Here is a 24385-nt window from a genome sequence, read left to right on the forward strand (position 1 = left end):
CAAAGAGTTTGAGTGAGTTTGGAAAATTCCCTGGAAATTCTGCCAAGCAGACACCAAGTCGGCCAGTCATTTCCCCAAACAACTCACATCAAAGATCTCAAAGCCAGCAATGTCCAAGACCCCAATGAAGTACTGCCTGGGCTGCTTGGTGTCCAGCTGCTGGTTGATACGGGTGACCATCCACAGGAACATTTTCTCATAGACGGCTTTGGCCAGGGCTCCCACTGAGTTGGTCACCTTGAGGAAGGATCACCCACACCACACTCAAATTGACATTTTTGCAGTCCCATTAAGTTGGAACAGATGAAATTGATGTCAAGAAGGTCAAAAGCCATTGAATTTTGTCAATTTCATACTGTTCAACATAATATTAAATATTTCTTGAGATATTTGTCCAGCTCATGATGCTCCTGTTTCTTTGAGAACTATGTCACTTACAAAGATAGTTTTCTAACAACCAGGATTATAGGCCATGACTCTAGCCCCTAGCCATACTTATTGGAGCCAGAGTTGGATCCTTGTTCCAGTATGGGTGAATTAGAGTATCTCTTAAGAGAATCTGGAGTTGACTGGTCTGAATATCTGGGTGGATCTGGAAACACAGATATGTAAACTTGGGAAGTATGAGGGTGTCATCCACCCAAAGAGGTGGAGAAAGCTTCTCTGCCTAAGCAAAGATAAATAGAGAAGGAGAAAGATAACAGCCCATGCCACCTCAGTAAAGATGCTAGAAAAAGCCACCTGGCTCTAGAGGGTTCTTCACTGCCTGATTCCCGGCACTCGTAACACCCAGGGGGTGGTGGTGGGTGGGCATTTTTTCTTTGGCATGACTTGAGTTCCCCCTGAGGTCTAAAATGAATTCCTCCTTAATGCCCAAACCAGTTTCATATGTATTTCTGAAAACTGTCACTGAGAAGACTTTAATATGATGATTAAAATAGCAAAATACCTTCATCAACTGGATTTGAAGCATCTCCATTACCTGTTGGACATTTTGCCCTTTGGTGACATATTCATTTCCAACCTTCACCCTGGGACAGCACAGGCCTTTCAGCATTTCTGCAGAATTCAGACCCATCAGGTACCCAGCTTTGTCAGCCACTGACAGAAGAGGAGAAATGTGTCATGCAAAAAAGCAGCCACTTCTAAGGTGCCCAATGAGGCTCTTGTTCCTCCCAGAAATGTTTTCTATGAGTCCTTTTGATGTCTCTGCATTCTCCCATATGTACAGGACTGCACTGATTCAGTGAGGTTTGGACTCATAGTCCAGGGACCTGTCTCAAGAACTTGCAATTTGCCTCTTGGATATAACCTTTATCAGCAATTAACTTTTTGTTTGATCTTGACCTACTGATATTTCAACTTCATAAAAAGACATAACTTTCATAGTAATATTAGAGTCTGATAATACATAAAATGGTACTAAAGTAAAGGACCATGTGGACAGTTGACAATACATGTTAGGCCCTTTCCTAATTTATACAAAGTGCCGTGCTAATGGTTGAGAGAGAAACTCAAAACCTTGGCCCTGTCTTCAAGTGTTCACAGTTGAAAGTAGTTGAACATGGGCAATTTTATTTGGCTTATGGACTACACTTGTAGTATCTGCTGTGGGTTCTGCATGTGTGATTCTACTAACCTTGGATTATTTGGGAAAAGATTGCATCTGTACTGAACATATACAGACTTCTTTTTCTTGTCCTTATTTTCTAAGCAATACAGCACAGCTATTTACATAGTGTTTACATTGTTTGGGTATTGCAAGTAATCTAGAGATAATTTAAAGCATCCTGGAGGATGTGCATAGGTTATATGTGAATTCCTGGGGGTACCCCTTGGGCTGGGTGGTTGGTGAGTTGACAAGCTGACTGCTGGCTGATTAATCCCAGGTGGTCACACACTTCCCTTGTTACTTGGAGTGTCAGTGGTTTCTGTAGCTTGCCAAATACGTTCTAAACCATTTACCCTGGCACTCAAGGACTTTCAGAACTTATGCCCAAATAATTAATCTCTTACAAATCCACTACACACAGACTGCTCTGTAGCCAAAGTGGACCCCTCTCTGTCCCTCCCTTACCAGCACAATCTTTTCTGGACTACCTTGTGAGACAGTTCTAATGCTTATTCTTCCCTCTACCCCACATTTTCCAGAATCCTAATCATCCTTCACAGTCCAAGCAAGTGGCTCCTCCCCTGGAAGCCTTCCCTGATTACTTCAGTCAGAAATTCATTCCTTCGGGATTCTTTCTCTCCTGTGATTTATTCTGCACAGGTTATCATGGGCAAGATTCTAAGACTGCTTCTGAGACATGCTCCCTGGGGTGTGCATACACGCTTTTCTTCACCTGAGTGTGGCAGGAGTGTACAATAGGCTATCACATCCCTGATGAGATGGCTAACCAGTGGATTTTGAGTTGATACAAAAGGGAGATTATCCGAGGAGGGACTAACCTAAGCAGGTAGGCTTTATGGGGCCTAGTCTCTAATTCCTTCTTTATTACCCAAGGGCTAAAAACACTTTGCTTCACACCCTGTGGGAATGACAGATAAATCTGGAATCATCAGGGTTGACCCACGTTGCCAGCCTTCTGTTCAAGGAATTGGTACATTGTGAGAGATAAGAAGTTCAATAAGTAGGACACATAGGGGTTAATCCTGTCCCTGTTCAGCCCTCCTGCTTCCCTAGGCTCTCCTCCCAAGCCTCTCTGAGGATAATGGTGAGATCAGCCAGGTATGAGTTAGGAAGAGGAACATTTGTTCACCAGTCCTTACTAAGATGTCAAGGTGGGAGTGATAGAAAGAACAAAATTTGGACCCCACTTTATCAAAGGCCTCATTTTAGGCCCAGAATGATTATGACAGTATTGTTTACATTAATAGTAGTGATATACCTGGAAAGAAAGTAAAGTTCACTTCATGATATTCTTGCATTAATTCTACCTTAAAAAGCAGGCCAACTTTGAATGTGGAAACTAGCAGAGTGGTTGGTCATTCACCACTACAGGAGTCCCCGATCAAGCTGGTGGACTTCCCCAGTGTTGGTACCCTGAGCTTCAGACAACTCAAGTTCCACTTATACAATTTTGGAAGAGCAAGTCTTGAGATGTAGTGTTTAGCTCCCATGGTATCATCCACACACAAACACAGATGGGGAGTCAAATCCACCTTCTTCAAAGAAGTTACCTTCTGTGCCATCTGGCTCTGCCTGCTCCTCTCGCTGCTTCTGCTTGAACTTCATGTTCCCGTAGTGCATCACGGCTCCTGTCAGCTTGTAGATCCCAACTTTCTCCTCTGAGCTGAAGCCCAGGATGTCAATGGCATTCTGAGAGGGGGAAAAAGGACCAGCTGTCTCAACAGGACCCAGGGATCTGTCTGCAGCTTTTTCCTGGCAGAGACCTCACCTCCTTACAGAACATGAGATAAAATTTGTTCCGATAAATGGAAGATGGGTGGGGTGTGGTAAGTTAGTGGGTAAAAACCATTTATTTAACATGTTTGTGTGTCTGGAGGTGATTGTAGGAAGAATACGTGAATGATCTATCTTTGTCCATCAAATAAGAACTGAGTAAAATCCTTCCCACTGCACGTAGATGGGGGCTATTTTCTGGATGAGGCGATTAGGAATCATCGTGGGAAGGAAATCACATAGGTAGCGATGGAGAAATAGTCCCAAAGCTTGAACGTTTATCATTGTAACATAGGAGTTCCAATATTGTTCGGAATCAAATAAATGCATTATAGAACATTAGATCTAGAAAAGGAGATCACTGAATATAATACCATTGGTTTTCGAATGAAAAAGGAGCAAATTTAGGCAAAGCTCCTTTTTTTTTTTTTTGTGCTGTGCATTGGATAAAACTGGGAATGGAACCACCATTTGATCCAGCTATCCCACTCCTCGGTCTATACCCAAAGGACTTAAAAACAGCATACTACAGTGATGCGGCCACATTAGTGTTCATAGCAGCACAATTTACAGTAGCCAAACTGTGGAATCAACTTAGATGCCCTTCAATAGATGAATGGATAAAGAAATTTGGTGTATATATATATATATATATACACACAATGGAATATTACTCAGCAATACAAGAGAATAAAATTATGGCATTTGCAGGTGATTAGATGGGAGTTAGAGAATATCAGGCTAAGCAAAGTAAGCCAATCCCCAAAAAACCAAAGGCCAAATGTTCACTCTAGGCAGCGGATGCTCATCCATAATGGGGTGGGGGTGTGGGATGAGTGGAGGAACTTTGGATGGGTAAAGCACTATCTATATATTATCTCATTAAATCCACATGAATTTCATGTGGATTTAATGAGATAATAATTTTTCAAATTATTCCCCAAAGTAAAAGGCCACAGACTAGATAGTTACACGGAGGAGATAGGTCCCTAAAGTGAACCTACAAGGACAGGTAGAAAGAATAATGGAGAGGCATTGAAGTGTGAGGTTGTTTATTATTGTTATTATTATTTTGCCTCTCTGTTTTGTACTTCTTCATATTTTCTAAACTTTCTTGAGCCGTGTAGGTAGGTGATTTTGTAACCTGAAAACTTCCAACAAATGTTACATTACAAAGCTTATAAATGCAAAAATTTATTCTAATTCAAGTATTAGAGGATAGAAGTGATGGTGTGCTTGAAGAACCCCTGGATTCTTATTTTGGAATCTTGTGATGTGGAGCTAAGTAGGGAAAAGGGCAAACTGGACTCATTCTCTGAGCTCTCAATCCCTGTCTTTGGTCTAATCACTTAGTGTCCCTGGGTCCCAGTTTTCTCATGAGTTCCCTGAGCTGCCTGTCAGTTCAAACTCCTTAATTCTCTGCATAAACAAATTAATTTCATGCTTACATCAGTCGCCAACAGCTCCTCGCTGTCATCAATGCTGGCTACAGTGACCTCTCCCTGGCTCACGAAGGGAAAGTCAAAGGGGTTGGTTGAAATCAGAAGCAGGTCTGCAAAACACCAAGATCTTTTTAATACTGTAGACACAACTTACTCTGGGTATTGTCCCAAAGCCACTGATGAGGAAGATAAGAATGATATCTGAGAGCTTACCAATGAGTTCTGGCTTCTTGTTTGACATGATTTGGTAAAAAATATGATAGCTTCTCTCAGCAGATAACTGAAATGTCACTCTGGATTTTTCCAAGAGATCTAAGGTAACACAACAAAAATAATAATTTCAGGTTTCCAAGAGTGACCTTTGTGGCAATCTACCAAGGTATTTTTATCAAGTGTCCAGACTTACAGGTTTCAATGTCAGCAGATGCCAGCTTTCCAGTGGCTCCGAAGTGAATCCGAATGAACTTCCCCTGTCCAATGGCAGGATGAAAAACACCACAGTCATTTGCTCTATATGATTCTGTGTAGACCTCTGATAGGTGCTATCACCGATGGGTGGGAAGCACAGGGTTAGGGAGGCAGTGAAGCCAGAAGCATAAGCACTTCCTGTCTCGGTTTGTCTCACTCCTGCAGTCCCCAGGCTGAGCCGACCAAGGCTCAGGTAGCCCTATCCAGAGTTCCCAACCTTGTTCCTACAGCTCAGGGGGCATCCATAGGCTCCCCTCCAGCTCCCTGCTTGGAACCACCGCATTCCTGACTGCTCCTTAATTTTTATACTATTTTTACACCTTGTTTCCCAAATACTTTCTCAAATATTAGAATTGATTATTTGGATGGGATGTCTAATTTCTTTTTCTTTCTTTCTTTTTTTTGCCTTTGAATGCTAATTCTGAGATTTTACATACTACTTACTACAAGCAAGTCTAACTCCTAGGCATCTGGCTCCCCAAAGAACAACTCAGGGTCTGTGTTTCTCCCTTTTTGGGGAGTGATAAATAAAGTATAAACACACACACACACACACACACACACACACACACACACATACACATATATATACACATACTTACACATGTATGTATATACACACATACATATGTATGTGTATATATGTATATATAAATGTGTATGTATATATACACATATGCACATACACACATATAAAATATATATACTTTAATTTATATTATTTTATAAAATTTAGATATAATGCATACATGTGAATTATATATGTATTAATTTACATAGTACATATAAATATGTGCATAGTACATAGAAATTATGTGTGCCCCTTTCTCATATCCATTTAATTGGTACTTACCATACTGTGAACAAATTTAAGGGCAAAAATGTTGACTTGTTTATTCCACACAGTTTGGAATGTGGTCAGTACTCAATAATATTCTCAATCTTTTTTCTGAATGAGGCCTATAAGGGTTTGTGAAGGGTCAGTGGACATATGCATGAATGAGAGTATTGGGGCTTCAGTATTTTTAGCTAATTTCTGGAAGACAATGGAATTACTAGCCTACAAAGGTCTGGAGGGCAGAAGGTGTACAGAGTGCTTATGAATTCTGGCTCAGGATCAAAATTTTCCTTTTGAAAAAATAAAGGTGAATAAATGGATGTGATGACAGGGAGTCCTAAAGGCATTATCTCTACTTAAATGTGGAATCAGATTAGCACCATAGCTAAAATTGGTCCAAGCACTATAATACATCTCTACACATGTAAAATGCACTCAGATCCCCCACAAAGAAGGGCTTAGTTTTGCACCCAGAAGACAGATGTACAAGTGGGTAGTATACAGGGGACCAAGTGCATATCTAAGGAAAGAAAGGCCAGGGCTCAGAGCTACAGTCTTTGAGGAATGCATCTACTTTTTAATCAGCAACTGTTTATCTTTATGGGGTGACCATAAAATGTGAGCTTGAGATTGTCCAGCTGGTGAGATGTGAGAAGTTCTGAGGCACTTTTGCAACTAGAGGCATAAATGACGGCTGTACCTCTTGAGTATTTGCTCCTCTGGCCAATGAAATTGAACATATTGCTGAATGCTTATTTGCCAGTGTGGAAATAAACACCTCTTTGGTGGTGCTATTTCTAAGTGAAATGGTTGAAGGAAGAATGATTAACTTTAATATACTCAGCACCAACCAATTCCTACTGGGATCCCTTTTGTCTTTGCTAGTTCTTCTGCAGCTCCTAGGACTTCCTGACTTGGAGTAGGTCAAATCTACCAACCTAATTCACACTAAGAATTCTGTGGCTAAGTCAATGGATGTTGTTCAGTAATATTAAGTGAGCACATGAAGAGATGTTCACTATCATTACCAATTTAGGAGATATACATTAAAACCTTCATTAGATATCACTACACACTTATAAAAGTGGCCAAAATAAGGTTTAAAATGTCTCCATCTAGAGAATCTGATGTTAGCATTCAAGAATTGATTTCTATTTGCAGAATTTGAATCTCTGAGGCTTCAGGATGCTTGTGAGGTGATGTTGGCTAGTTAGGGAAAGACAGCTAAATCCTCCCTCTGCCAGGAAGAGGCCAACACTATTTTCAAAGTGGATTAAAATATTCCAGTTCAGTAGATTAATCTGAATTGCTGGAGAGTAGAACAAGGCCCAGTTTGTTTTAGTTTATGTGACAATTTTTCACATCCAGTACTTAAGGACAGGGTGTGGTTGGCTGGGATAGGTGAAAACTGGGCTGGGTCTTACAAATCTGGAAGAGTTGTCATTCCTCACGGTCTTGGCATTTCCAAAGGCCTCCAGCAGGGGATTGGCTTGGATGATCTGATCCTCCAGGGTTCCCTAACAACAAAGAGAAGAGAGGACTTTGGACTGTCTTCCTGAGAAGCCCACAGGTGACTGGAAAGTGTGTGTGCTCTGGGAAAGGTCCAGGGAGAAGTATCTACCAGTCTTACCTGGTGTCCAGTGTAAACATGTGGAGATACCAGGGCCCCACCAGATCCCACCTAAGGAGTCTTAAGGTCCTACCCCAGAGAAGCTCTTATTAGGATGCAAGGAAGGAACCCCTGGTCATGTCAGATTCTAGGATGGAACATTATCCTCTCCATCTTGACATTCACACTGCCTCTCTTCTCTGATTATATTTCATTATAAATCATGGGTTTTTAAGTACATGTACCTCTGTACTCACCTAATATCATAGACATTTGTGTTCAGAAGGGGAAATGACCTCAAAGATCGTGCAATTAAAAAAAATGGTTTTCAAAAATGTCTTGTAAGTAGCAAAAAAAAAAATTGTAAAAATTGTTACTCAGGAGTCTACTATGGTAAAAAGGATTTCTACCTCACTTCCATCACTTATCCTTCTGGCTCCAGAGAGGTTTGGAAACTGTTAAACCTAGTGATTCTCAAAGTGTGGTCCCTAGACCAGCAGTAAGAACTTTACCTGAAAACATGTTAGAAAGGCAAAACATTGGATCCCACTTTAGACCTTCTTAATCAGAAATTATGGGCTGAGGCTCTCAATTCCTTTTAAAAGCCCTTTAATTGGTTCTGATGTGTGCTTCAATTTGAAAACTCCTGGTGTTTCCATTCCCTTCTCCAGAGGGCATGTGGAGTTGGTCAAGATCACTCAACTACTGTTGAAGGAACTAGTGCTAGATCCCAAATCCACTTTCTGCCTTGCCCCTGATTGTGATATAATAAAAGATATATATTTCCGTTTTCTGACACAAATCTCCTGAATCCCTTGGCATCTTCAAAGTTCTAAGTGTCTTATTATATACTAATAATGAATGAGTGGTGCCTGGGGGGGGGTTCCCAGACAGCCCCAGGATGGGGGTTGGTTGCCATGGGAACTGATTACAGGACTGGAGATTTCAGGGGAGAGAGAGAGAGACTGAAATTTAAACTAATCACCAAAGCCAATGATCTGGTTGGTTATGCCCATGTAACAGAACCTCTGTAAGAATTCTTAACTATGGAGAATTCTTGACAAACCCATGGAGATGCTGGGAGGTCGCATGGCAGTTCCATGCTTCTCTCCCTGTCTTACCCCTCTTCCAACCGGTTGTTCTTGAATTGTTTCTTTTATAATATACCAGTAGTAAGTAAAGTGTTTCTCTGAGTTCTTTGAACCATTCTAGCAAATTACTGAACTTGAGAAGGTGTTTGTAGGAGCCCTAGATGTGTAACTGGTCAGTTCCACTTAGCACTGGGACTTGCAATGGATACCTGAAGTGGGGGGTGTCTTATGGAATATGATACTATTTCCAGGGAGTTAGTATCATAATTGAATTGAATTGTAAGATTGCTGCTCCCACCCCCTACCCCAGTGGGTGTCTATAGAGAATTAGGATATTGCCTGGTGTGGGGGGAAAAAACAAAACAACAACAACAACAACAAAACCTCACACATTTGGCATTGGAAATGTTCTGTGTGAGAATACAGAGAAGAGGAAACTTCTGTTCTGTTTACCTGGCTCATCTGAGCTGTGACACACCCTTGGCGCTCACCCAATATGTCAGAAATGCTTATTCTAATAAGCCTCCAGGGCAGGCCATTGCTTACCTGCATTTTGCCTGTTGGCTGCTCTTTCTTCTTGTCCCCAGTAACTGCAATTGTTGCAAAGTACTGGATGACACGCTTGGTGTTCACAGTCTTCCCTGCACCAGATTCTCCACTGTCAATTTAAAAGTAAATGGTTAAAGGCCTGGTTTGGTGGCACATGCCTGTAATACCAGCGGTGGCTCCAAAGGCTGAGACAGGAGGATTGCGAGTTCAAAGCCAGCCTCAGCAATGGCGAGGTGCTAAGCTACTCAGTGAGACCCTGTCTCTAAATAAAATACAAAATAGGGCTGGGATGTGGCTCAGGGATCAAGTGCCCCTAAGTACAATCCCCAGTACCAAAAAGAAAAGTAAATGTGACAAAGGAAAGCGGAAGGGATGGGAACTGGCTTCTGAGTCATCATGGGCTCAAACACAGGTTACTCACGTGATGAGGATGGACTGGTTATCTCGATCTAGAAACACAAAAGGAGGTAAAACAAAATAAGTGAACAACAAACAGGTAGGATTTAAATACAGAGCAAATTGGGGGAAAGTTAAAGAACCTAGGGCCTGTTTGGATTTTGAACTTGAGGTGTGGTTCAAACATGTCTAATCTTGGCTACAATTTGTACAGATTTCTTAAATGTGGAATGTATGGAAAGCCTGGGAGATGAAGAGTGAACCCCACATGTAAAAGTTGTTCATGTTGGTAGATCTTTAACTCTTTGCTTTCCATCTCCCTTTGAAACAAAGAAAGCCAGTTTCAGGTTCAGAGCAAGTAGGAGATCACAGCTTCTATTTAGAATTTGTAGGCACTTATTGGCTGTCATGGTATTTTTCTCTTACTTTTATTTTCTACTCATGAGAAACTATTTCTGAGAGTGTATGGATTGAAAAAATTCATATATTGAAGTCCTAATATCCGGAACCTCAGAATTATTTGGAAATAAGATGTAAATAAGTTGCAGATGTAATTAATCAAGATGAGGTCTTTCAGGGTAGGGTGAAATCTTGATCCAATATGACTGGTATCCTTATAATAAGGGGACATTTAAAGACACACACACACACACACACACACACACACACACACACACACACGGAGAATGCCATGTGAAGATGAAGCCAGAGGGCAGTGTGACGCTTCTACATGCCAAGAATCATCAAAGATTGCCTGCAAACCACAGAAGCTAAGTGCGAAACCTGGAACAGATTCTCCTACAGCCTCAGAAGGAAAGAACCTTGCTGAAACCCCGATTATAGACTTCTAGCCTCTAGAACTGTGAGACAATACATTTCTGTTGTTTAAGCCACCCAGTCTGTAGTACTTTGTTATAGCATCCTAATAGTGATATTAACCTTCCCTTTAAAACTGAGGTCACTTCAGTTAAAGAAAACAAATATTGTTTGCAGAAAGGGTAAAGATTGTAAATGTGGGATAGAAATGATTGAAGTATGGGTGACATTGTACTGGATGATTTTTAAGTGTCCTCCGATCTTGAATGCTGGCTTTTATTTCTTGTCTCTGTGCTGAGTCAAATCAGGCAAAAGTTGAGAAGATAAAAGTGATAATGGCATGGCAGTATCACCACATCTCTATTTCTAATGCCACTTTGGAAATCCGGGGAAGATGCACAGAAGCCTGAGTTAAGGGGGAAAGCAGGTAAAGGGAGAATTTTCCACCTATTTTTACAACTTTGTGGATACTAACACAGTTTCTCTTCTAAGTATGTCCATGCTAAGGGTGCTTTGCAGGTAAGGACAGGACATTTCTTTGTGCTCCCTAAATAAGCATGGACTTAGTGTGGCTTTGGCCATGACCACTGGACTTTTCATGCATCATGACCAGTAAATAAAAGATTTGCACTGCTGGCTATTCATCCCCAAATCATCTGAAGCTCTTTGGTTCATGCACTGTTCAGATGGCCAAAGCCTCTAACGAGCTTGAATAACTGACAATTATTTTTAAAAGCATGAACAAAGAGAGGACTCACCAGTCAGCATGAACTGATAGGCGTTGTCGGAGATGGAGAAGATGTGGGGTGGGGCCTCCTGGCGCTTTTTGCCTCTGTAGGCAGCCACCACCTCTGGGTTGTATACCGGCAGCCACTTGTAGGGGTTGACGGTGACACAGAAGAGGCCCGAGTAGGTCTGGGAAAATCAGAAAAATTAATCATTTAGATCTTGTTTTTACTCAGAGAAATAAATGATGTGCACCGATGTTCAAGGGCACTCACGTAGATCATCCAGGCTGCATAACGCTCTTTGAGGTTGTACAGCACAGCAGGCTCGTGCAGGTGGGTCATCATGGCCATGTCCTCGATCTTGTCGAATTTGGGAGGGTTCATGGGGAACACCTGATCACTGTTCAGAGTTAGCGTCTGCGTATTGAGAAGAAAAGCAAGCAATGGAGAGGAAGCCAATGATCTGCACCCCTCTTCACTGGAGGGGTGAAGTAGTGAGATACTGTGGTATATTCAGTGATATATTTATCGGTCATTTCCATGTCTAGAGATGATCTTTAAGTAACTTGCCCTTGATTAACCTGATTCTGGTCAAACCAGTGCTGGTCTGATGATCCCAATCAGTCTGCCATTGTGGGTTCTAGGAGACAGTTACAGGCGTGCAGAGCTATAGAGCCCTTTGCCTTCAGGATGGCCAGATGGAGCTTAGAATAGCCACTATCAAGGTAGATTGCCTTTGTTTACCAGATTTGCTGTGAGTTCTGGGATGTGACAAAGGTTTTAAGGTTGGAAGGAACTGCTCCAGTGTGTTTTATGCATTTCTACCTCAATGCCCTTGATCAAGTGGGTTCCTTTATCTTCAATAAATATCTTCATTGAAATGATATCTGGACACCTTCAAGTGCTCCCTCTTCTGAGACCTATTTCCTCTCTTCCTTGTTTCTTCATGCCTCCCACAATTCTTTGTACCCCTGCTGTCCTAGTTAGAACATTTGAGCCTGCATCATGCATGGTCCATAGTAGTAAAGTATTTCAAGACGATTACTGGATTTTTCCCCACTCTGTGTTTTTCCTGCCTATCCTCACTCAAACATGCAGTTGTCTCTGTACTTCTTTCTTAAGAGAGGTAGAAAATAGGGCAGAAAAGAGAAGGAACCTATAGGACTTTCTGGATTTTGTTTTCCAAAAAACCAAAGTGCTTAGAGGATGTTTGAGGGTTTTACAGAAGAGGTAAAAGGAAGGAGATTTGCTATAGCCTAAAATTCTTGAGAAAGGATGCCCTCCTGTGCCACTGCCTTTGACTAGAAAGAGAGACCCCACTGTGGCCAAAGGAATGAGAGAAAAGTCTCTGTATCCTGAACCTTTAGGATCTGGCACGATTTTCTAAATAGATCTTTTAGGAGGTAATGCAACCCCGAAACAAGACTGTGTAGGTTGAGAATATGCCACAACCTTGAGGGTGGGACAACCCCAAGAGTGACTGAAGACATTTTTTTTCTAGCCCAGTGATAAAGATCTGAAATCAGAGATTATGTCCAATAATAAAGAAAAAAAAACTAAGAGAAAAATCTGTCTCATGTGTCTAAGTTTGAGTTGAGACTCACACTTGCCAAATACATCTTGATTCCTACACTAGATGGGTAAGTTTAGGGGAAGGAATGTGCTAAGATCTGCAAATATTTGAAAAGTGATCCATGCATTGATGGAAACCTACTAGGTATCCAATAAGTACTGAATTGAAAGGCATGCTGCAATTCTCCATACTAAACTAGCCAGTGCCTCCTGGGCTTCCTCTTAAAATGATTGTGTGCAGCCCACAAGCTATATTTGGTTTTCTGTTCAGCAACAATAGCATCAATTTGCCTTTAAGTAGTCCAAAGTCTTTTACCTGCACCTTCCCCTTTTCTCCAAAGCAAACACCATAAAATCCTCAAAGCCCAAACCCTCAAAGGAAAGAGACAGGAGCAAGGTGTATGATGTGAGAACTTCACTATAGAACAGGGAGATGTAAGTTTCAATCTGTCTTTAGATGCAATTTCTAATATTCCATTCCAAAGGAAAACAAGGACGCCCATCTTATCCAAGACATTTGAGATCAGCACTTACCCGGTCATCCAGGGTCTTGACAATGACTTGGTCATTTTCTCTGCTCTGGATCATACCTTTCACGTACATTTCCTTATCGTCCACTGCAAAGCAGGCTTTCTTTGAATCGAATGGACGATTTTGAGCCTCGATCCTCTCCTTCTCTGGTTTCCGGAGGTAGGGAGCTGCTTCTCCAAAAATGGCCATCTCAGCATCTGAGCTCATGACTGCAGGGAGCTGGGAAGACCAGGGGATTACTGAGTCTCATACCTGGGAGAACATTGCATCTATAGGGTGGCAACCTGTCATCTCTATTCAACATGAGGGCCAGATTCAAAGGCTCTGGGAAGAGCTAGGTCCTGAGGGATCTACAACCAGGACTATGGTGCTGCGCCCCTCCCCTGACTCAGGCAATGGCAAGGCCCTACTGAGGTGGATGGCGCAAGGCGTCCATCCTCTGGAGGAGCGCAGTATGTTTCTGGGAATGGGCTGATTTGTTTTTGTATTCCTTTAATAAGTATGGTTTTGATTTCTCATATGACCATTAAGTATAAAGGAAAAATCATGACTTTCCCAATTAGTGTAACTACTTCTAAAGCATAGATCTGTTTGCTCTAAATGCAATGATTCAGCTGTGGAGTGTAAATTGTTAATGTCTAAAGAAAAACTCCCTGTATTCCTGTCAGGGAAATTTTTGAGAAATTAAATTAAAATCTAGAGAAGAAAAATTAATGTTAAGAAGATAGATTAGTGCTTAGTACTGGGCAACTTGTTCTTGTTCCTGTGCACAATGGTTTGTGCTCTTACTTCTGTTTGATTAAAAGTAATAACAAGTCAACCCCTTGCCGTAACCATGGCACCGGTTCCAGTCAGTAAGTCAAGAAAGAATAGTCAAGGTATAGGCCAATAGTTTGGGACATTTGTAACTATTATTAAAAGTTAACTAAGCAGAAACTGCTCAAAGCAAAACGCGAACTGAAAGTACACATGCTTGCTTATGCATAAGCCAAGATACATTATTCTATTCTAATTGTAGCTATGTAATATTTTGTTTTGTTTGAATAATGATTCCTGTTTTGTAACCACAAAGTACTGTAAGCCTGCCAAAATGAAAAGTATATATGATCAACTTCACAAGTAAAGTTTGGGATCAACACCTTCACTTTGGTGTCTGTGTTGTTTCTCCACCCCCTCTTTCGCCGACTCCTCACCATCCGTTCGTCTCCTGAGACCCCCTGTTGGAGCTGGTCTCCGACACTATGGCTTACAGTGGGCAAATAGGAATGAGGTAAAAGGCACATTTAAGGCTGGGCATGGGTGTGCACTTCTGTAATCCCCGCAACTAAGGAGGCTGAAGGCAGAAGGATTGTGAGTTCAAAGCCAGCCTCAGCAATTTAGCCAGTCCTAAGCAACTTATGGAGGCCTTGTCTCAAAAATAAAATATAAAAAGGGCTGGGATGTGGCTCAATGGCTGAGCCCCCCTGGATTCAATCCTCAGTACTAACAACAACAACAAAAGGGAACAAAAAAGGTGTGAGGATTGTTTTTTCTTTCTGAGTGTCACTTTTGGGAACATCTCTTCGTTCAGCCCCAGGTGTGCACATCTGTCCCAATGAAAGACGACTCTGGTGAGCCCAGTAAAAGGGGGCTTCAAGCATCTTCTTAAATTTTGCCTCCCGTTTGAGCTTGTGGCTTTGAGGTCTCCCCCAGTTCCTAAGTGAATATGGAAATAGTTGCTTGAAACTGAGAATCCCCGGTAGAACTTGCAGATAGCCCAGTGACAAGTAAATGACAGAATACTGGCTTCTCACGCTTGCTTAGGTAATGCAGTAACAGCACATGGTCCCACAGCAAGGTCACTCTCTCCTATAATCAACACCCCCCCCCCTTTACTGGCTCTTCTCTTTGTGTGTATTCTCTGCTTAGAAATCAGAAAACCCAATCCCAAAATCCAGGCATTGACCTTGGTCAGACCATTTAACTTCTCTGGGCTCCTATCTCTTGCCACTTAAAATGATAAAGCCAGTCTAGGCCCTGTCTAAGGCTCCTGCCTGCTGTGTGACTTTATGGTTTCTTCCTGTCCTCTCTGTTTGCCTCTTTCACTTCTTCTTTGGATCTGTTTTCCCTCAACTCCTCCACTTGTTTTCCCCATGTCTCATCCTTCTTCCCTTTCACTCTTCTTTTCCTTCCTATTTATTCTCCTGTAACTGAAATAAAATGAAATTAAATGACATTACCACACACACTTTCCCATATCCCTCTTAAGAGCACTTAACATTTTTTGAATGGAATCTTTTATATACTCTTTTTAAAAGTGAGACAGTTGAACATATTATAGTTATTTTTCCCCCATCTTAGCCTTTAGGATATTGTTCTCCATTGGTCAAGGTTTAAATATCCCTTCTGGGCTGAGGATATGACTCAGTGGTAGAGCACTTGACTGGTACGCTTGAGGTCCTGAGTTCCATCCCCAGCTCCACAAAAAGGGCCTTTCTTCCTATGATTCTGTGGAGTTCTATGTTGCCTAGAGAGAAGTACTTGCCTTGCTTTGGGCCTTAATCAGATTAACTTGTGTTTTGGATCTGGTCACAATGGCACATGCCTGTCATCTCAGAGACTTGGGAGGCTGAGGCAGAAGGATTGCAAATTTAAGGTTCCCCGAAGTGTCTCAAAAGGGGTGGGGAATGTGGCTCAGTGGTAGAGTGCTGCTGGGTTCAATTCCCAGGATAGAGGAAAAAAGTTGCATTTGATTTTACTTTGGCCAGGGGCTGTTCTGAACTCTCTGTGGACTCCTGGTTAAGATTTCATAGCTAGGAGTCTAGAATTCCAAAGAGGGCCCCTGGCTTGTAGCTGTCAGGCAGTTTAAATTTTCTCAGTTATTACATGGAAAGGAAAAGAATCCATCATTTTCCCGGTTTACTCCTCTGAAGGCAGCCCCCAGTGTTGTGGCTTAAGTGGGTTTCATTAGGACAGCCATTCTCAGGTTTTGTGGTCTCAGGACCCCTTGGCTCTCTTAAAATTAAACTCCTGAGAACCCAAGAACTTTGCTATATATATAAGTCATACCTCTCGATATGTACCATATGAGATATTAAAATCAAGAATATTAAAAAAATTATTAATTCTTTTGAAATTACTATAAAGTCCCTATATCTTTTTTTAAGAGAGAGTGAGAGAGGAGAGAGAGAGAGAATTTTAATATTTATTTTTTAGTTATCGGTGGATACAACATCTTTGTTTTGTATGTGGTGCTGAGGATTGAACCCAGGCCGCACGCATGCCAGGCGAGTGCGATACCGCTTGAGCCACATCCCCAGCCCCCCTGTATCTTAACATAAGTTAACATTTTTCTGAAGACAGCATTTTTCAAAGCAAAAGAAAAAAAGAAAACAATTAGCAAGAAGGGTAGTTTTGGTTTTAATTTTGTGAATCTCTTTTATGCCTGCTAACGGAAGACAGATGTGTTCTTATGACTGCTTCTGTATACAGTGTATTGCCATATATTTTGGGGGAGCTAAAATAAATATTTTAAAAGTCCAGTTTTGCAAAGCAACACTATTTGTAAAAGAAAAGAAAATTTTAATCACCTTTTCAAATAATTGTGAATAATGTCCATTTGGAAAATAGTGGATCACTGAGTTATACAGAACTTCCATATGTAGAAACATTTCATTGCACATTATTGAAAACTCACAATCATTAATGTTGCCACTGTGATATCATTGGAAAAAATCCTTAAATACTAGGAAGCTGTCAAGCTAATGATGGCAGATACACAGTTTCTTATATTCTATTTTTTGTTTAAAGGCTCAAGTTTATTTCTAGTAAATGCATGTTTTTCCTCCAAAAATCAATCACACTTCATTTATTTTTGGGAGCATGTCTAGTAAATCTCTAAGTTTGAATAACCCACAGTTTTGTCTGATTGTTGGTCTTCTAGGTAAAAATGGTGTTTCATGAGTACAATGTCGAGTTCAGCTTGCAACTCATAAAACTATACATGTATTTTCCCCAGAGATAACCATAAAACACTAGTGGACTTTCCATTTCATTGCAAAAGATATTAAAAGGATGTATACATAAGAGTTGAAATTAAATAAAATTAACAATTCTTACTTTAAAAAAAAATAAGTAATTCTTAGTGAAACTGGCTTTTTTAGTTGAAAAGAAATTTTTTTAGTTCAACTATATGGCAGTGAAGAATATCATGACTATAAGTGCAGTTTGGTGCCAGACCTTAATTTTTAAAACTGCAAGCAGTTTTATACATCCATGATTTTACATCTTTCATATAGTGAAAGAGATTTTAGAAAGTCAGCTGGGTATTATTATGAAATTGTTTTAACCTCGTATCTCCTGGAAGGTTCTTGGGGGATCTCCAGGGATCCATGGACCACACTTTGAGAATGGCTGCATTCTTGCATTAGGGAATCTAGGCAGAATGTACAATTACAGGCTTCTATTATTTAGTTTGACTTAATGTTAAGTACATACCCAAAAGTGATGGCTAGAGATCATACACATAGAAACCATCTGCAACAGAATCTCTGTAGTGGGGACCAGAGAATCAGATCTATTTACAAGGGCCTCAGAGTGAGGTTTGGATTTAAAATTGTTTAAATTGTTATTTAGTTTAAATTATTATTTTGCTTTTCTGAAACTACTTTGCTTTTCTAAGGCTAGGATCATGACATAGTCCCATTGCTTGTGCACAAAATGATCTTGGGCAAATATTTCTTAATTTAGTAATTATATATTTATTTAACTTTATTAATTTTTTGGTACTGGAGATTAAACCCAGGGCCTCATGCATGTGAGGCAAACACTTTACAACTGAGCTACATCCTCAGCTTCCACCCTTCTTCTTCTTTCTTTTTTAATATATATTTCAAATTTATTTTGAGATGGGGTCTTACTAAAGTGCCCTGGCTGGCATTGAACTGATAATTCTCCTGCCTCAGCCTCCCCAGTAGCTGAAATTACAGCCATATTTCACCATGTTGTACAACTTATCATTACCTTATTATATCAAAATATAAGATGCCATCAATTGTGTGATCCACAGAGAAAGAAAATATAGCTAATTGAAACCATACTATTCCTTACATAGATTGTAATAGGCATCCCAATTTCAGAAGTAACATTTTATGAAAAAATGTGAAGAAAATAAGAATTGATAAAACAGGATAATAAATGTTTCCCATTTGAGAGTATTTTACATCCATTTATACCAGCAATAAAAAGCAATATTTCTGAGACTTTAATGTGCATATGAATCCAACTGGGAATTTTTAGAAGGTCTGGATTGAGATTTTTAATATCTTATAAATTTCTCAGCTGATTCTGATGTATCTGGTTAATACTTTCACAGTAAAAATTCAGGGAAAGTTAGAAAAAAAACTAAAAAAAATAATGAAGAGACATATATTATTAAGTGAATTAATAGTACTGATTTTAAATGGATATTACAAAATTTGTGATGCTAATCCTGAAGTTGGTGAAAGATTACAATAACTGATGATTAAATTATAGTTTTTAGTCTTCTTAGAAGAAGTAGACTTTTCCATGTGGGCCTCAAGCTACGATTAATTTTCAGGTAGAGAAAAAAAAATCTATTCTAACCATGACTTAGAGCCCAGTATCTACTAATTGTATTATCTAATGACTTGAGTAGTCTTCAGTAATATTCTTACACAGGTGTCATCCAGCCTCGTTGAATATCTTCAGGTACAAGTCATTTCTATTTTAAGCCACTTTGACAGGCTAAGGATTCTTCTCATTTTGAATGGAAATCATGTTCCCATAACTTCAGGATGATTCATTCTCATTCCAGCTCTTGGTAACAGTAAGACAAGTTCAAGTCTTGCAACACGATACCTCTTCATTTGCTTGATGGTTGTCCTGTGTTCTTGACTTTATCTTCTCTGTGTTAAATAGGCCCCGCTCCATTTTCCATCTTCATCTGCTTCTTCCATGATGTGTTTCTGAATCTCCTTTACTGTCCTGGTCACTTTACTCTGAATCTACTCCTGCTAATCTCTTAAAGTGTGATATCCAAACCACATGTCCTCCTCCATCAGAGTGTGCCCTCACCTCTCTTGACCTAGGTGTAATGGCTGAGGTGGTGACTGCCTGTTGGCAACCATGTCCCTCTGCTGACTCACCATTCACTGTCTAGCAAAGCCCCTCAATCCTCTCCGTGCATGCGGTTGCTAAGTCAGATCTTCTCCCTATATTTATGCGACTGTGTTGGGACTCAAGGACAAAAACCATTTATTCCTGGCTAATGAAATTCACCTTGTTAGATCTGGCCCCACTTTCTTGCCAGATGACTCCTGATGGCCCCTGAATTTATTCTCAGAAACAACCTTAATTAGCCTCTTCTTCATTCCATGAGCAAGATCTGTTCCTATACTACATATGTGCCCCTTCAACCACCTCCTCTTCTCCTGTCTTCAAGAACCTGCCAACGGATATAACCACCCCCACCTGCCTAATCTCCATCCCTATCTCCGAGAGCTCCCCTCTCTCTTTGTTTTCAGGGTACCACGACACCGCTCTTGGTTTTCATTCCTCTCTTGGAAATTTCTCAGCCATTTTCTGTCATTGTCTGGTCAGCAACAATGTGGTCATGAATCAATTACACTTTGGTTCCTTTGATTTTAATTCATTTAGAATTACCTTGAATAGACACAAAAATTTTGGAAAAAGGAGTTTGATTACCACATGGGGCATAAATTTGAATGATCCCTCTTCATTCTTTCAGCATTACTTATAAGCAAAGGTATGGCTGCATGAATTCAGGTGTGAAAATTCTGCCTAAGAAACAGTCAAGTTAGTAGTATGTGAACTGAATCTTGATCCTATGAACAACTAAGTGTACAAATCTGGAGACTGCTCATTAAAGTTCTATAATCTATTTTACACATTTCAATGTAGTGAGCAAATTCTTGGGAAGTTATTTTTCCTTTGGCAAAACCTGCACATTTTTAAAATTTGCCTTTAAGAATACTTTAGTAATTGATCTCAAATTCATTGGTTTCCACTACTTATGCATATAGCAAGAATGAGAATGTGCAAAATAATGTTTGTTTTCCCTTTCTGCATTCAGGATTAAGTCAAAAGTAGATCTTACCTTCTCGGTTCCCAAAGTGTTGGTGAGTGTCCTTCAGGAATGAAGTGTCTTCTTAGGGGTGATTCAAGAAATCAAAAACAAACAAATAAAAAAAATGAGTGAATTGCAAAGACTTTAAGTAAGTTGGGTTTGTTCTGGTTTACCAGAAATTGTGTTTGTTCTGGTTTACTAGATTTGAATAGATACACAGTAGGTGTGGTGAGATGAAAAAAAAGTTTCCATTTTGCATTTTTAGTTTTGATCAACTTATCATTCTTTAGATATAATTGGTTAATAACAACACTTTTTTTTTCTTTAGAAACTTCCATATGTACAACTATTCAGCCTCTTAGGAAGGAAGGAAGAAAAGAAACAGATAAGAAAGAAATCCTGTTTCTGTCCTACAAGAATTCAAAATTTAGTCAGGGTTAAAAGAAATGCTGAAATAAATTTTTGAACAAGGGAGAGTAAGAAGTGTTGAGTCAAAATTAAGGCTTAGAGGACTTGCGTCTTGTTGAAGGGGTGACTCTGGTTGGAATCAAAGACAAAGAAAGGAGAAAGGGGGAATGATCTAGAGTGTAACTTGGACACTATAGAGCAGCTGTCAAATTCTTTTGCCAGTAGGAGAAAAGTTGTGAATTGTGGGCAAAGATTTCTTTAAGAGTTCTAAGAAAGGTCCTCTTACATGCCCTAAATTCCCCTGGAGCAGATGAAGGTGGGTAGCTGAAAACTCATCAATACTAAGGAATCTCATCTCTAGAAGTTTAGAAATTATGTGACTAATTCATGGAGCTGAGTTTGAAATTTTGGGGTATAAATTTTAATTTAAGCAAACTTTCCATTTATCATAAAATACTTTTATGGAGGTAGGGATACAGTTCATGACATCCTTTCAACCACATTTGGTTTGTTATTTTGTTTGCCTTCTCCCTTCTCCTTTCACAAGTCTTAATAAACTCCAGATATATCCTAATAAGCACACAAATTTCTCAGAAAAAAAATAATTTGTTGCATATTATATTCTGAATCCTTAGTTCTAAAAGGGTAAGACTTGGAGGCAAAGCCATAGGTTTCTAATAACAATTCTGTTAAGGACCTGCTATGATTTAAGTTTTCCTTTCCTTCTGTAAAATCAAACAGACCAGAAAATCTTCAAAATTCCTTTCAGCCTTTTTGAGTCTATGACAGAAAGTTCTCCAATGTAATGGTGGCCTGAAATCAAAGCACCACAAGACTTTGAAAGCTGGAGTCATTGTGACGGATGCTACTGTGCTGTCAGATAGGATCTAGTTGAAAGTCCTGAAGGCACGTCATACCGGACCAGCCTGCAAACCTGTCAATAACAACCAGATGATGATGCATCCTATCATGGATAAAATGTGGAATAATTCGATGAGTTGATGTCTTCCTGCAATCAGAGATTTAAGTAATCATAAAAATATTCAAGGCAATCACAGAGGAGATGAGTTAACATGTTAATTTGCTAATTGAATAGCAAATTAACTTTGAGAATGGGGGGTGGATTAAGCGTTATATTCAGTTTTGTTCAGCAGCGTGGATTTTTTTTTAGTCATAATTGCTTTTATTCTTGACTTTTTGCCCCTTGTAAAATCTTGAAGAGACAGGTGTCTTGCCTTGCCATATTATCTCTGACATTGCCCTTAACAAGGGACTTTACATTTTAAGTGCTCTGTGTCACCTTCCCTTCTTCACTGGTAATCTGATCCGGTTAATCATTGCTACATGGAGGAAAAAAGCAGACATTTGTGCGTACTTACCTTTAGATGCTGCGGTCGGAGCAATTTCAGGAGTGTGGCCCCCAGTTCTCTTTATACTCCCAAATCTGCCAGCCCAGCACTCCAACTTGGCTATATTTGGGGGATCACCATTTACTTGTTAGATGTAAATGCGTCGTAGCCCTGATCTCTCACTCTTGTTAAATTACTTGGATAAATGACCAGCGGAGGCTGCATAATGCCAAGTCAGCTGCATGGGGATTTTGACGTTGGACACAGATCTTTGAGACTTAGAGAGTCCTAGGGGCTGAGTGGAACTGGGGCAGAGTGTGGTAAGAAGGTCAGAGAAGGGCAGAAATTCAGGCTGATATGTTAAGTGATGGGTAATCAATAGCATGGACAGTAACTACACCTCACCTACCTAGCATTGATGTGGATGGAGTAGTATTTCTTGTTTTAGAAATTCCTGGAAAATATAAGATTGACCATTTGACACAGCCAGTCTTGATAATTTGTTTATTTGTTAAAAATTCACTGTAGGAGGAAAGTTTTCCAAAGTGTATTACTCATTTTTTTTGCTTTATTTAATATCCTTAATATTATTTAATATAGAATTTAACATTTTCTGGACCATTCAAGGGTTCTGGGAAATGATGTAGTGAGGTCATCATGGATATTAGGTTCTTAATGGGTTTTGCCCTGCACTCATTGTTCCTAGGCGGAAGTGAATATTTCTATTTTTAAGCTTTTATATCCTGTTTGTGTTTGGTCTTGCTTTTCGAATCAAGGTCTTGCTATGTTGCTCAGGCTGGCCTGGACTCCTGGGTTCAAGGGATCCCTTACCTCAGGCTCTCTGGTAGCTGGGATTATAGGCATGAGCCACCGTGCCCAGCTTTTTATATTTTTACCTTCAGGATCAGCCTCTCTGGTGTACTTTCTTTCTGTGGTTAATAAGTTTACCTCTATTAGCCTGGTTTTGCTTTTTAAAATCGGCTATGAATTGAGAAACAGATTACAAAGTTAAGATCAGATGAAAGTAAGAATAAATAAGATTTAGAGGGTTTTAATTGAAACAAAAAAGTCTTTGGGACAATTCCTATAGTTATAGTTAGAGGATTTGGGGGATACAATGAGTGATATTTAAATATGTAGGAGAATTTGTACATGTAGAAGTTCAAGCCACTCACAGAAACAGTCTGATGTGTTTAAATTGTAAATGACCAATGTTTGCTGAATTGAAGATTCTCTGTTGAGTCCTCCAGAGTGTAGAGTCTCACATGGGCCACTTCCAAAGGATAAGTTGCATTAGTCAAAAATGAATATGTAGGTGGAATAGGAGTAGAAGGGAATAGAATTTCTCCACAGCATTTTCCAAAACAGGCTGATTCTAAAGGTTCCCTGATTAAATACTTTTAGGAAATGGGGCAAATTCTATTCTCTCCTGATAGAGTCATATAAATGTTAGTGTGTTAAGGAATCTGAGAATTCTTTTGATAAAGAAATATGAATAAATTTATTGTTTGGGATTCAGGGCCTCACAAATGCTAAGCAAGTGCTGTATCCCTGAACTACTTCCCCAGCCCTGAATAACTTTTTTGGGAACTTGGAAGTTCCCAATGTTGGAACATCAACTTCTTTAGTCTCTGCTCTATAAAACAAAAGAGGAAGGCTGAGGGATGAGATCCATTTAGAAATTTTGGCCCAGAAAAGAGCAACAGAAAGCTATCAGGCATACACACAGCTGCTTTTATTGAAGGAATACTTTTTTTTTTTTTCTTCATGTAACAGGTGCTTAGTAAATGTTCTGGTGAATAAATAAACCAAGAAAATTTAGAGGGGAATCTGTATTGAAAGAAGCCTGGAGTGATAAGGTAAAAAAATCATGGGATCAGAATCTCAGTTTCATTTAATAGTAATGGTTAGGGCTTATTAAGAACTCATCACATGTCAAGCTGTATCCATATTAGTTCATTGAAGTTTCATAATCATTCTGTGAGGCAGGCACCAATGTCATTCCCATTTTATGGCCAAGGAAGCTGAACCCTAAGAGTTTAAGGAACTCACTCAGGGCCACACAGGTACAGGGCAGTGGAAATGGGACTCAGAC

At 39.9% G+C, this 24385-nt stretch overlaps 1 protein-coding gene across 3 annotated transcripts in view; it reads right to left on the reverse strand.

Moving 5' to 3' along the window:
- Myh13 (myosin heavy chain 13) overlaps positions 1-22477 on the reverse strand; it is a 62943-nt gene extending 40466 nt beyond the window's left edge. For 2 of the 3 annotated variants that reach the window (XM_078042893.1, XM_005332875.3), the window contains exons 1-14: positions 22321-22477; positions 20564-20614; positions 13450-13665; positions 11617-11760; positions 11374-11530; positions 9825-9852; positions 9401-9512; positions 7579-7671; positions 5255-5318; positions 5062-5160; positions 4855-4958; positions 3184-3322; positions 983-1101; positions 88-237 (exon numbers count right to left, since the gene is read on the reverse strand). In XM_078042893.1, coding sequence (XP_077899019.1) covers positions 88-237; positions 983-1101; positions 3184-3322; positions 4855-4958; positions 5062-5160; positions 5255-5318; positions 7579-7671; positions 9401-9512; positions 9825-9852; positions 11374-11530; positions 11617-11760; positions 13450-13653 — 1413 coding nt within the window. In that variant the 5' untranslated portion in view covers positions 13654-13665; positions 20564-20614; positions 22321-22477. The remainder of the gene's footprint in view (positions 1-87; positions 238-982; positions 1102-3183; positions 3323-4854; positions 4959-5061; positions 5161-5254; positions 5319-7578; positions 7672-9400; positions 9513-9824; positions 9853-11373; positions 11531-11616; positions 11761-13449; positions 13666-20563; positions 20615-22320) is intronic. The other variant, XM_078042894.1, reaches the window with a different exon arrangement.
- Between the last annotated feature and the right edge of the window lie 1908 nt (positions 22478-24385).

Source organism: Ictidomys tridecemlineatus, chromosome 3 (genome assembly GCF_052094955.1).
Source record: "Ictidomys tridecemlineatus isolate mIctTri1 chromosome 3, mIctTri1.hap1, whole genome shotgun sequence".
Lineage (NCBI taxonomy): Eukaryota > Metazoa > Chordata > Mammalia > Rodentia > Sciuridae > Ictidomys > Ictidomys tridecemlineatus.